General features: G+C 39.8%; 1 protein-coding gene across 7 annotated transcripts in view; it reads left to right on the top strand.

Moving 5' to 3' along the window:
* Positions 1–14230, top strand: part of ALG8 (ALG8 alpha-1,3-glucosyltransferase) — a 28468-nt gene that overhangs the window by 12174 nt on the left and 2064 nt on the right. Inside the window, exons 4-12 of one of the 7 annotated variants that reach the window (XM_088832142.1) lie at positions 1496–1605; positions 2829–2896; positions 5897–6023; positions 6575–6678; positions 7491–7611; positions 10043–10141; positions 11543–11648; positions 12926–13023; positions 13334–13406. In XM_088832142.1, the coding sequence (XP_088688268.1) occupies positions 1496–1605; positions 2829–2896; positions 5897–6023; positions 6575–6678; positions 7491–7611; positions 10043–10141; positions 11543–11648; positions 12926–13023; positions 13334–13406 (906 nt within the window). Of the gene's footprint in view, positions 1–1495; positions 1606–2828; positions 2897–3913; positions 4030–5896; positions 6024–6574; positions 6679–7490; positions 7612–10001; positions 10142–11508; positions 11649–12925; positions 13024–13333; positions 13407–14230 lie in introns of those variants that run through there. The other 6 variants (XM_055416075.2, XM_055416076.2, XM_055416077.1 and 3 more) reach the window with 6 other exon arrangements.

Raw genomic sequence — 14230 nt, 5'->3', positions numbered from 1 at the left:
TTGTTTTCAGGATTTGCTGGTATTCAAATGAAACACGTTTTAAAAAATCTTTTCATAGAACAATACTTCCTTGTTGTCATAATTTTGGAAAACAGCACATATACAGTGGTTCCTACGGCAAAGAATCCGCCTGCAAGGTGGGAGAACTGGGTTCGATCCCTGGGTTGGGAAGATCTCCTGGAGGAGGGCATAGCAACCTACTCCAGTTTTCTTGCCTGGAGAATTCCATGGACAGAGGATCCTGGCGGGCTACAGTCCTTGGAGTCACAGAGTCGGACACGACTGAGTGACTAACACTTTGACTAAAATTAAAAGGAACCCATATTCCTCCACTTAATGCTATCACTATCAACATTTTGGTGCCTATTGTTTCAGCCTCTTTTTTTGTCTGAATATAATTTTTACAAAATAGAAATGGATCATACTGTTGTCTCCTGCTGTTGTCATAATTACTGTATTCTTTACCTTTAAATGACAAACATTTTTTTCATAGGAGTTTTTAAAATTTATTTGGGTAGATGAAAGCTGCAAGTTTGTTTCTTTATTCTTTTTTTTTTTCATATCCCCTCCACCACCCTCTCCCAAACTGTCGCTGGCCTATTCTTAATTTGGCTGGTTTGATGACATATAATTTAGAATGCTGTGTTATCCTAGTCTGCATTTTTTTAGTCTTAAGGACTAAAATAGTGTGTGTCCTCTCAGTTTTCAAAATCTTTTGGGTTTTTGGTGGATGGTTTTTTTAATTTGTTTTATTAAATGAAGACTTTGTTTCAAGTTAGCGTAGCTGAGAAAGACACAGAACTGGCCCTGAGGACTTTCTTTCTGCTACCACCTTTTTAGGTTCAGGAATGGCATGGACACCCCAATCCTTATTTCCTTATAATGACAGGGAAGCAACTAAAATTTTTGTAACCACCTGGAATTACTTGGGAAAGGTGACAGCTAAGGGCATTTTAACTGAAAAGTTGTCCATATCACCAGAACTGGACATTGTCACCTTTCTTTTCCTTCCCTGTTGATAACTGGCAACATTGAGCTGTGATTTGGGTGCAGACATATTGATGGGCTACAAGAAATTCTCCTGGAGTGTCTTTCTTCCTTTTTAAAAAGAAAACCTTCCATGGTCCTTGGGAAGTAAATGTTATACTCTTAGTGAAAGCATCTAGGATATACTGAGTGCTCCATACATAGTAGCTTTATATTTCCTTCATCTTCTCTCTCATTCCTCTATTTTGTCCTTCCTTTTTTTCCCCTTCATATTTGGATTGATATAAACTTTAGTTTTCCAACTGCTGTTCAGCCTGAATGTTCCTTTTCAATCATTCATTTTCAAAATAAAATAGTTCCACATTAAAAAGAAAAGAATGGCATGGACAGTTTCTCAGGAATGGCTAATAAAACACAACAGAGTGTATCAGAGTGCTCTGTAAAAGGATTGTAGTGTTCTAATGAAGATAAAAGTTGTTTCTGATTCTTAACTCATGTTCCAATTTAGGTGCTGTAAATGCATTGATGGGAAAAAAGCAGGCAGAGAACTTACAGAGAAGCCAAAGTTTATTCTGTCAGTACTGCTGCTGTGGAACTTCGGGTTGTTAATTGTAGACCGTATCCTTGATGTTTTATGCACTGTTCCCTTATTTATTTGATACGTACTAAAGGATAAGATTGGGCTTCCCTGGTGGCTCAGAGGTTAAAGCGTCTGCCCCCAATGCGGGAGACCCGGGTTCGATCCCTGGGTCGGGAAGATCCCCTGGAGAAGGAAACGGTAACCCACTCCAGTATTCTTGCCTGGAGAATCCCATGGACGGAGAAGCCTGGTAGGCTACAGTCCACGGGGTCGCAAAGAGTCGGACACGACTGAGCGACGGAACGGAACGGAACGGAACGGAAAGGATAAGATTAATTCTTGCTGTAATGATGATTCTGAAATATGAGCTTCTTTTGAAAGTGGATGTGGGGTGGGTTAGTCAGTTCCCCAAACGGTGGTCTCTACTCAACTTTACTACCCTCTGGCTATAGAGCACTTCGTCCCTGAAAAGTTAGTGATGACGTTCGAGAACCAGGTAAATCACCAGGAAAGCAATATACTGGGACTTAGCTGTCTTTAGATTAATCTAATATACATATCTGAAATAGTTTATATTATTCTAAATTCCTTTTTGTAGAAAGGGCCTGTCACAGTATTGCATGTGGAAACAAGGCTTCATGCTTTTCTTCCCTCTTGGCTTAGCCCATGTTAATAGGCAAAGTTCTTAAATCCAAAGGGTCTGAATGTAACTAAAATCCAAATGACAGGAGGCAGATTTCTAGTTTTCATAGACATAGCCAGGTGTGAGTGAGAGCACCTATACTTTGGTTTAAGTCTGACCTGGACTCAGATCTCAGTCTTGTCATCTGAGTGGTGATAGGCCATAAGTATAGTAATGCTCTGAGCTCTGACTACCTCACAGGTTCATTGTATACTTACTGACAACGAAATGCTGCATGAAATGGCCTTCAGTAGCTGTTAGGTCCCTTCCTTTCTCATCCCTGATTCTAGAAGGCAAAACAAAACAAAAAATCTCCTTTAGCTGTTCATTCTTTAACTTACAGAAAAGATGGGAAAGTGTCCTGGTTTTCTTCTTAAACATAAATTTTAATTTAAAATTTTGTCCAGAATTTTATAGTTTATGCAAAACACTTTTATGTAAAGTCCAAACTGGTAGTAATACTGTTGTCTTTAATTTACCTATAAAGTAAGCATTTGTGACTTTGATACTCATCAGTCTGCTGGCACAGTTCATTGTGAATTTGGTATCCTCTATTTTCTTTCCTTGACCTAAGTCCAGATATTCATTTCCAGTACAATGGCTTTTTATCTGGATTAATGCTGCTCTCCATTGCACGATTCTTTCAGGTAAATACAGGAGAGGCTAATTATATTAGTTTGGTTTTTAGCTTGTAAAGATGATAGGAAATTTATTTGACCAATTTCATTGCCAAGTGCTATTCACACTTTTATTGAGTATTTCTCACAAATTCCATCTTCTCTTTTAGTAATGCTTTTCTCCATTTTACAGATGAGAAAATTATACTCTGAAAGCTTGTTAGGGTGTAGCAGGCCTGAAATAAACTTGAGTTTCTATATTTGGCTTGGATCATTTGTCCAGAAAGGCAGTCTTCCATAGTTTATACCGAATAGTAACTGTGATGGTAGGGCCTTACCCATCAGAAGCATAGTGTAATAGAAAGTATGGGATTTGGGACCAGAAGACCTGGGTTGAAATCCTGAATAACCCAAACGAGCTGTGTGACTCAGACAAGTTATTCAAAAGCATTGGCTGCTTCAGATTGGGTCCATTATATATGTCTTATTGAGTACACCTTGCAAGTATTCTGTGAAGTTGTTAAAATTATCCTCCTTTCTTTAGAGGAAGAAAGCAGATAATTTAGATTTCTGGACGTCTCCTCATCTCTGGGATTGGGTTTTAGGAATCTCTAGGGAGTATTGATACACCGTCAGGTTTGGGAACCATCAACCCAAGGCAAGTCTTCCAACCCTCCCAGCCTCAGTTTTCTCATCCATAAAATAAAATTTACCCTTGATACATTCTGTTTATTAAATGGGACCACTTACCTCACAGGGACTTTGGAAAGATCAAATTCAGTCATCTGTTTTAAAGTTCTTTGTCAACTATGAATGTCTGGATAAGTTTTTTTTTTTTTTCTTTTAACCATTATAAGCCACACTATACATAGATCATAATTGGTGTTCAGTGAGTGAAGGGTGAATGGTTGTTGAACAAATGAACTAAAGTTTAGCTGTAGAACCAGCTGGACTTTCTCTGAATCTTAAATAAATAACAAAACTGGTGGAGAGATTTAGAAGCGTCCCTTTGTTTTTGTCTTACCATTCCTGATTCATCTGTTCTAGACCACACCTGATGAGACAGTGAAAGGAGGAACCTGGCCTTTCACGGTCCCTCTGGCAGTTTCTTTGCTGAACCCCGGGACCATTATCTCATTTGGTCCTTCCAAAATTCCCGTGAGGTAGGTAGAATTCGGACTTCCCTAGTCATAGTCAACTCAATTTGGAGGGTTCCCCTTGCCCCCGCCTTTAATTCTCCTAGGTAGTTTGTTAGGTCAGGTACTGCTGCTGCTGCTGCTAAGTCACTTCAGTCGTGTCCAACTCTGTGACCCCATAGACGGTCTCCTACCAGGCTCCCCCGTCCCTGGGATTCTCCAGGCAAGAACACTGGAGTGGGTTGCCATTTCCTTCTCCAGTGTGTGAAAGTGAAAAGTGAAAGTGAAGTCGCTCAGTCGTGTCCGACTCCTAGTGACCCCGTGGACTGCAGCCTACTGGGCTCCTCTGTCCATGGGATTTTCTAGGCAAGAGTACTGGAGTGGCTTGCCATTGCCTTTTCCAAGGTCAGGTACTACTTGCTACCTTCAGCCCAGTTGTACTCTGTTACCTAATATGTAATGTAAGATTTAAATGATTCTTTGTTAGCATAGTTTATCTATAATAATTCATATTCTGATTCCCAGATCTTCTCTGGAAATCAGCTCCAGCTATTGTATAACTATAAGAGGGTGAAGGTACTTAACTTCTTTGGGTTCCTTAGGGAGAATTTGTAGTGTGTTGTTATGACGATGTATCTTATACCTCAACATCAAACTTAGTACTTAATAAATATTTGTTGAAATAATGAATTTATGAACCCACTAGGCTCACTGTAAAAGCTGCTGCTGCTGCTAAGTCACTTCAGTTGTGTCCGACTCTGTGCGACCCCATAGACGGCAGCCCACCAGGCTCTGCTGTCCCTGGGATTCTCAAGGCAAGAACACTGGAGTGGGTTGCCATTTCCTTCTCCAATTCATGAAAGTGAAAAGTGAAAGTGAAGTCGCTCAGTCATGTCCGACTCCTAGCGACCCCGTGGACTGCAGCCTACCAGGCTCCTCCGTCCATGGGATTTTCCAGGCATGAGTACTGGAGTGGGGTGCCATTGCCTTTTCCGCAGTGGAAAAGCTAGTTGGAATCAATTCCTTCTGTTCTCCTTATACTGGTCTTCCCTGCTGGCTCAGTGGTAAAGAATCCACCTGCCAAGCAGGAGATGCAAGTTTGATCCCTGGGTCAGGAAGATGCCCAGAAAGGGAAATGACGACCCACTCCAATATTTTTGCCTGGTAAATCCTATGGACAGAGGAGCCTGGTGGGCTACAGTCCACAGCATCACAAAGAGTTGAACATGACTTAGAGACTAAAACACCACCAGTGTTATATTTCTCATATTGTACATCATATTCCTAGAACTTATTTATCTTATAACTAGAATTTTGTGCCTTTTGACTGACTTTATTCAATTCTCCCTCCCCCATTTCTCACCTCTGGTTAACTCCAGATCTAATCTTTTCCCTATGAGTTTGTTTTTGAAGTAATAATTGATCTACAACACTTGCTAGTTGCTGTTACATAACATAATGGCTCAATATTTCTATCCATTTCAAAATGATCACCATGGTAAATCTAGTTACAATCTGTCACCATACTGAGATGACAGATATAATTGCTGACTACATTTTCCACACTGTACATTTCGTACCCATGATTCATTTGTTTTGTAACTGTACTTCATCTCTTGATCTCCCTCACCTATTTCTCTTCTCCCCTCACCCATTTATCTTAACCATTTTTCAAATATAATAGAGTTCCTATACCCCTTTGCTCATTTTCATGTAATGTTACCATCGTATGGTACATTCATCAAGACTAAAAAACCAACGTTGGTACATTCAGATTTCACCAGTTTTTCCACTCACATCCTTCTTCTGTTCCAGGATCCAGTCCAGGATGCTACATGATTGTGTTTAGTCTACCCTGAATTTTGAATTGCTGTTTCCCTTTTCAATCTCCTAGAAAAGGCACATGGAAGGAGCATTTCTCTTTGCTGTTCTCCTACATCTCAAGCATATATACCTCTATGTAGCACCAGCTTATGGTGTATATTTGCTGCGATCTTACTGTTTCACTGCAAATAAACCAGGCAAGTTTTAGTGATTGCGTTGTTTTTCTTTTTTTTTATTTTATCTTGACTTAGTGGCTTGCTTTTTAATTTTTATTTATTTATTTGGCCACACTGTATGGCACTTAGTATCTTAGTTCCCTGACTAGGGATTGAACCCATGCCCCCTGAAGTGGAAGCATAGTCTTAACCACTGGACCTCCAGGGAAGTCCTATGAGAGGGATTTATGAGGCACAGCAGATACCTTTCAACTATTGATCCTATAAAAATGGGTGAAAACCCATTCTTACTTTTCTGTGTTCTTGCCACATTATAAAGATTGGTATACTGTCATGCTGCTGCTGCTAAGTCACGTCAGTCGTGTCTGACTCTGTGCGACCCCATTGACGGCAGCCCACCGGGTTCCCCCGTCCCTGGGATTCTCAAGGCAAGAACACTAGAGTAGATTGCCATTTCCTTCTCCAATGCGTGAAAGTGAAGTCACTTAGTTGTGGGCTACTACTAATTTGGGCATGTTATATAAGCTATGGCTTTCCATGCTCCTGGTTAATGATAATGGTCTTTTCTGTAGATGGATCCATCCGATGGAACAGCTTCAGCTTTGTCCGTCTTATTTCCCTGGGACTGATTGTTTTCCTAGTTTCTGCTCTTTCATTGGGTCCTTTTCTAGCCTTGGTAAGTCTTTTATTTGTTATAAAGAAGACACGTTTGTTGTTATTTGGAAAAAATAATAAAGCCAGGGATATATAAAATAAGCAAAACTATTCCTTTTTCACTCCTTCCAACTATGACTCCACAAAGATAGGATGGTTTTCTTTCAGACATTTTTGTGCCTATGCGAATATGTATGTGCATATATTTGTGTGTTTAACAGTATGTCTCACAGAAACACATACACTCACACAGAGTTGATAGTAAGTATTCACAGATTTCTGGATTTGTTTATTTGCTTGTTTGCTGTGTTTTATTTGTAACCCCAAGTCAGTCCTCAGTGCTTTCCCAGTCAGACATTGACAGCAAACATTCCAAAGTGCCTAATACATTACAGATGTTCAGCAGGTGTTTTTCCTTTTTTTGCTTCTTTCCTTGCACTGAATTCATCTTGTTAACCTTAATTGCTGCTAAAACTGGGAAACACTGCATGTCCCGTCAAGCCTTCTGCACCGTCCCCATTTCTTCAGTAAACTTGGTGAAGCTGCAGTCCGTGTTATCCTTTGCCCCTTATCAATTCTTCCATTATTATATATTATACACAGTATCGGACTGGTATTCAAAGTACTTTGATATACCTTGTCGCACATGACAGATGAGAAGGTTGGACAAAAAGAAGTTCTATGAACTGCTCAGCATCACGTAACTATTTCCTTGAAGGAACAAATACTGGAACTCAGACCTCATAACTTTCTTCACACAATGCCACAGATAGTACCCTAGTTCTATTTTTTAATTTAGAAAAGATTGATCACTGTTTAATCTCTTTTCAACAGAACCAACTGCCTCAAGTCTTTTCCCGACTGTTCCCCTTCAAGAGGGGCCTCTGCCACGCATATTGGGCTCCAAACTTCTGGGCTTTGTACAGCGCTTTGGATAAAGTGCTGTCTGTCATCGGTATGGTAGCAAACCTTCTTACCTTTTTTTGGAGGGGGGTCTCTGCACATGGTTTGTGGGATCTTAGTTCCCCCACCAGGCATCAACCCGGGCCCCAGCAGTGAAAGCACTGAGTCCTAACCACTGGACCTACATGGAATTCCCTAAGCCATCTCACTTAGACTATGAATGTTGCAAGGGTTAGTCACATTGAGAAATGGAAAAAAAAAACCTGCTTTGTCTTGTGAATGAGGCTGAACTGTTTGTTCTCCAGCCCCAAGTTTCAGCTCTCAGGATAAACAGAGAAGTGGTTCTAGGGACTAAGACTTCAGTGCAGGAAACAGACTGCATTCCTTATAAAAGCTCTTTGTGGCAATGAGATTGTTGTTCCTTTTCTTGGGAATAAAATATTTACACATTTTTAGTTGTAACCTTACTTTTAAACTTTAAAATGTGAAGAAGTGTTTTAAGAATGTGTAAGTTACGATTCTGGGTATTAAAGCAATAGGGGAAATGGTAGGCATGCATTCAGCATGAGATGAAAAGAAAGAGAAAGCTTAGCCTATGCTTTTAAGTTTGAGATGTGATGAAAAGGAATTTATACCTTCAGACGGTTCTGAAAATAACTGACTGTAGAACAATTCACAGTGTCTCATCTGTGAATACAGCCTAGCGTGATGGGAAATGGCAGGATCAAGAGAAGGGCAGGTAAGCTTCTGTAACCAGACAGATAGTAAATATCTTAGGCTTTGCAGGCCACATAAGGTGTTTTGTTGCTTGTTTACAACCTTTAAAATGTAACAACTTACTGTGAGAAGCAAGCGCAACAATAAGGACATGCCAGGCTGCCAGTAGCAGGGACTTTGGAACCAGACAGTACTGGATTTGATTCTTCCACCTAAGTTGTGTGACTTTAGGCATGTCACTCATTTTTTTGTGCCTCGAGGAGCTAAAAGTAATGGCTGAAAAGCCCTTGGCATGTGGCAGATGTTTAATGCATGGCGGCTGCTATTACTGTTTTGGACACGTACTTAACGGGAAGTCATAATTTGGTATTCTCACTCACCCACTGAGCCCAGCCTTGATATATATGGCATCTTATGAAGTAAGTTCTTAACACTTCTGAAAACTTTAAACGAATGACGTAATATGAGGTACAGGGGCCGCTTGCCTTATCTGAGTCAGGAAACTTGTACCCCATCTTGTGTATCTGTCTCCTCCAGGATGTTGTGAATGGAAAGCCAGTGGCAGGTTAGGCAGTTCTGTTTCAGGCAGGTAATTATTAGCTTTAAGAGAGAATCTGCAGGCTGAAGTCAAAAGGGAAGAGGTGAATGAATAGGAAATATTTTAGTAGTCTACACTTTTCTCACATTTCACTGATTTTCAGTGGCATTAGCTGGGGCCATTCAGGTGCTCAGACCGTCTTTGACTCTTCTGTTAGCTTGCTGCATCGTTATCCTCGGACTTGGTTCATTTAGCAAGTATTTCTTGGAATGTTATGTTATGTGCTGGGCATAGAAATAAATTGTCATTCCTGCCTTTAAGGAACCCAGTGTATGAGAGTATATGAACATATAAACAGATACAGTGCAGCGTGTGTAAGAGACCACCTTAGCCCACAAGAAAATCAGCTTTACGTCCTGAGTTAGGAACTTTCTTAGGTAAGGGAATTAGGAGTTAGCTCTGTAAAGTAAGTAGGCCATTCTATGCAAAAGGAGTAGTCTGTGCAAAGGGACACGGGTGCCTGAGGGGTATGTCAGCTCATTGCAGCCGAACTATATTTAACAAGGTGAAGCAGATGAGTCTGGCAAGGCGGCAGGGGCTAGATCATGGAAGATACTGTGGGCTACGCTTAGGAATATGGACTTTATCCCATAGTCAAGGAAGGATTCAAAGCTGGCTTGTGACATGGTAGTATTTGAGAAAGCTTGCTTCATTTTAGAGATGAGAGCGAATTGCTGTCCATGCTACCTGCCAGCAGGGTTTCCTGTTCCAATGTAGACAACCACACTGTAAACCAGAGGCATTTTAGGTGGAGTATTGTGGGACTGAGTTAATGAACTCTTGCCCCTGAAGCAGTCACAAGATTTAGTAGCATATTCTTTTCTTCCTCAAGGAATTCATTGGTTAAACACAGTGTGAAAGTGTCAGTCGCTCAGTTGTGTCCGACTCTTTGCAACCCCAGGGACTGTAGCCCGCCAGATTTCTCTGTCTGTGGGATTCTCCAGGCAAGAGCACTGGAGTGGGTTGCTACTCCCTTCTCCAGGGGATCTTCCCGACCCAGGGATCTAACCCAGGTCTCCGGCATTGCAGGCGGATTCTTTACCAGCTGAGCCACCAAGGAAGCCACATAACACATGGTGTGTCATTGATCAAAACAAAACAAAATAAACTGTCTATTTACTCTGTAGGTTTAGAACTGAAACTTCTTGACCCCAACAAGATTCCCAAGGCCTCAATGACAAGTGGTTTGGTTCAGCAGTTCCAACACACAGTCCTTCCCTCCGTGACGCCCTTGGCCACCTTCATCTGCACTCTGATTGCCATGTTGGTAAGAATTCACACGCGGTCCTCATTTCCTGAGTTTTCTCTCCTTTTCTTTTGTGTGGCTGGTTGAATTTCAAGTTTTCCCAACCGTAGGATAAATTCCATGGCTGTAATCCTGCTGCAGATGGAGGCATTTCCTAGCAATTCTTAGGGTAACTTTGAACACCATAAGGAAGGATTACTAGTAAAGCCTCTTTGAGAGAGGTCCTCACGAGAGGCTTATAGACCATCTGTTCACCATTAGATGAAGAAGAATGAAAAGTCCAGGGGGGGAACCTGGACCACACCATGGAGAAAGAGGACAGTGTAGTAAGGACATCAGGTTTTTGTTTTCATCCATGGCGAACTGATCAAAAGTCTAAATTTTTCTGGACCGCCTGGATATTTTGTCTTGATAATGAGCTGAGATGTCACAGTGGCTGTTTGAGCATCAGATAAGAATCTTATATGAGTCAGATGCTGTTACAGGCATCGTTCAAAGTTGTTTTTGTTAGTAATCGTGATGAACTCAATTTCATGATACAAGTTTAGTAGAAGTCACTATAAATAACTCAGTCATATCTAATTATACTCAGTTTTAATTTTTGTTTCTGAATAATCAAGCCTACTCACAAGACACCTGACCCCACTTAATTGCATGGCAGTACTGGTAGGTAATTAAGCTCTCTTGGCCTATTTATCCACATGTTCTAACAGAGGTTAAACTTTTTCCTAAAATTTCAGCCTTGTAAGCTGCATGTGGAAGGCCTTGGATTGCTTGTAAATTACACTCCTCCAACTCAGAGTTAGATGTTGGCTTATTAAGATTTTTTTCAATGTGGACCATTTTTAAAGTTTTATTGAATTTGGTACAAAATTTTTATTTTGTGATCTGGTTTTTTGGCCACAAGGTATGTGGGAATTGAACCCACACCCTCTGCATTGGACAACAAAGTCTTAATCACTGGACCACCAGGGATGTCCCTGGTGTTTGTTTATTAATATGCTAAGATTTAATTTATTATTAGCTCCACAATATTGATGAACTTTTGTAGTTTGACCTAATAAGTTCAGTGACTATTAGTTAACTAATTATGAAGGTGTAATAGGGGGTTATACTGGCTATCCTAGAACTTAATTATCATTCCTTATTAATTTCAATGAGTAGAATTAATTTTAATGAGTTAAGTATATATTTCCAAATGCCTTTTTCTGAGTAGTGTTTCTATGTTAACTTTTGGTGGACTGTTCACAAAGTGAATTATCTCAGTTTGATGGAGAATAATGAGCTACTGTTTTTCAGAGATGATGTAAATTATATTCACCTAACGATGTTTCAGTAAAGCCTATTTTAAATGATACTGAAGTTTTATCTTTGCCTATTGTTTCTAGCCTTCTGTTTTCTGTCTTTGGTTTAAACCTCAAGGGCCCAGAGGCTTTCTCCGATGTCTAATTCTTTGTGCCTTGAGCTCCTTCATGTTTGGTTGGCACGTCCATGAAAAAGCCATTCTCCTCGCAGTTCTCCCAATGAGGTAAGCTCAGTTAGTCAGCACTTCTGGCATATTTCACAGTGACCCTGTTGTTTTCCGTTTGATCTGTCCCTTGACGTGTTCAGTGGGATAGGCAAAAATGTGTGGGAACAGATTTATACCTGGACAGAATGGGGATGCTTAACTTGGGATCCTTAGACCTGTGAAAGTTGTAAGCTGTGTAGAACTGCTTGTATTGTTCCTGCATTTTTTGGTAAGGGGTCCTGTGGTGATTAAGAGTCATGATACCAGCCTGTTTTTGCTGAATTTTGAATGGGAGCATAGTATGAAAAAACATGGTATTTGATGTCATCACACCCACAGTTCCTTGTTGGGTGTTGTTTAGTCAAAGTAAGGAGTGAGTCCATTATGGAATAATACCTAACATGCACACAGTGCTTCAGAGTTTTCAGAACTGTTTTTGTTGTTTCCTGGGATTTTGTTTTGTGCTTTTGTATTCCTTCTTTTGAGCCCCACAACAGCCTATAAGACAGTTAGGATAAATGATTATCCCCTGTCTTTATAAAGCCCAGAAACTGGGGCTCAGGGTTTGACTTATCCAAAGTCACACAGCTAGCAAACAGCAGGATTAGGACTTTAACCTGAATCTTACCATAGTGAATCTTAAATTCTTTTCACTGTGCCATGCTAAAAAAAAAAAAGCACAATGTGTCCATTTTATACACAACTGAAACCCAATTACATAGATGGTAATAGAATTAGCCCTTTTCTTAAGCTTTTTCTTAAATCCTGAGAGACATCATTTAAGCTCTGAAAGAACATTAAGTGAATATGTCAGATCAGTACATGTCTTGTCTGAGTTCATTTAGCAACTTGGAATTTCCAAAGCAAAAAATAGGGCAAAATTCCTAATGTCTTTAGTTAGAATTCTAATTGAACACCAGCACACGTGCGGCATTGTCCCAGAGAAGAGCTATAGGGTTGGAAATAAAACTCACAAGTCCAGTTTCCCTGTCTACCACCATTAGGCAGCTCCCAACCCCACAATATTCCTTTCTTTGAGGAGGCAGTTACTCAGAGAGACAAGATTCTTTTTTGAATGTACATTCTTCTAAGTATTGCTTCAAGTTTCCCACTAAAAAAATTAATATTCTCAATTGAATTGGACTTGTAGCAAAGATCAGTATGTTATTTTATGCAAAGCCAGTTCTAGAAATAATGTTTTATATATATATATATATAGCTATTTGCAAGTATAAGCTTCATTTGATGTTTTAATGAATTATACTACAAATTATTATAAGAATTTTTATTTTTAGTCTCTTATCAGTGGGAAAAGCAGTAGATGCTTCGATTTTTCTGATTCTGACCACAACGGGACATTATTCCCTCTTCCCTCTGCTCTTCACTGCACCAGGTAAATAGCTTCTTTTTAAGAGAGATCTATTTGATTGTCATGCCTTTACATCAGAGCCTACAGATCAATGCTATCTGATTTAAACTACCTTAAAGTCTCTTAGAAAGAGAGAGCTCATCCATTTTCTTAAATAAAACCTCCAATATATCCCTAATTCTCAGTATCTTTAGATGTCACAAAAATGCATAGTTAAGCTCAAAAAGCATTCCTAGCACTATAGTTGTGTCATTGTGATTATATTCCCTTCAGTATCATAAACCTTCCTCTTACCAACTTAATTATCACATGTACCTTTTTATTCTCTTAACAGAGCTTCCCATTAAAATCTTACTCATGTTACTATTTACCATCTATAGTATTTCCTCACTGAAGACTCTGTTCAGGTAATCTAAAAAAGTACATTTAAAATTCTTTTTACTCTTGTGAAATGTTTACTCCTAAATGATTAAGTCTTTTACATTTTAATTTTTTAAGTATTAGTAGTAATATCACAACATTACAAAATATCAGCAATAGCAGGAGAAATTACCCATATTCCATCACTCTGAATAAGCCAGATACAAAAAGGACAAATATTGTATGATTTCATTTATATGAAATATCTGCTGCTGCTAAGTCGCTTCAGTTGTGTCCGACTATGTGCGACCCCAAAGATGGCAGCCCACCAGGCTCTGCCATCCCTGGGATTCTCCAGGCAAGAACACTGGAGTGGGTTGCCATTTCCTTCTCCACTGCGTGAAAGTGAAAAGTGAAAGTGAAGTCGCTCAGTCATGTCCGACTCGTAGCGACCCCATGGACTGCAGCCTACCAGGTTCCTCCGTCCATGGGATTTTCCAGGCAAGAGTACTGGAGCAGAAATATTTAGACTCTGCAAATTCATAGAGACAGAAAGTAAATTAGTGGTTACAGGAACCTGTGGGAGTGGTGGTGGTGCTGGATAGGGAGCTATTACTGTTCTACTGTCTCCAAAGATTCTTTTTGGGGTGTTTTGAAAGTGGACAATGGTAATGGTTACACAACCATATCAATATACTTAATACTACTTAATTACAATAAAAAATGGTTAACAAATTTTATATGAATTTACCAAACAAAAATTATGTATTGTTTACCATATTCTTATTCCAATGTCACAGTATCCAGCCCCCTTTCCTCTTCCAAATACATAGCTAGTTCTCCCTCAGCAACTTCAGCTACGTGACAGCAT

The sequence above is a fragment of the Moschus berezovskii genome, chromosome 25, assembly GCF_049115385.1.
Source record: "Moschus berezovskii isolate FMDL1 chromosome 25, NW_MosBer_1.0, whole genome shotgun sequence".
Taxonomy (NCBI): Eukaryota; Metazoa; Chordata; class Mammalia; order Artiodactyla; family Moschidae; genus Moschus; species Moschus berezovskii.
This window is presented reverse-complemented; position numbering and strand designations above follow the sequence as displayed.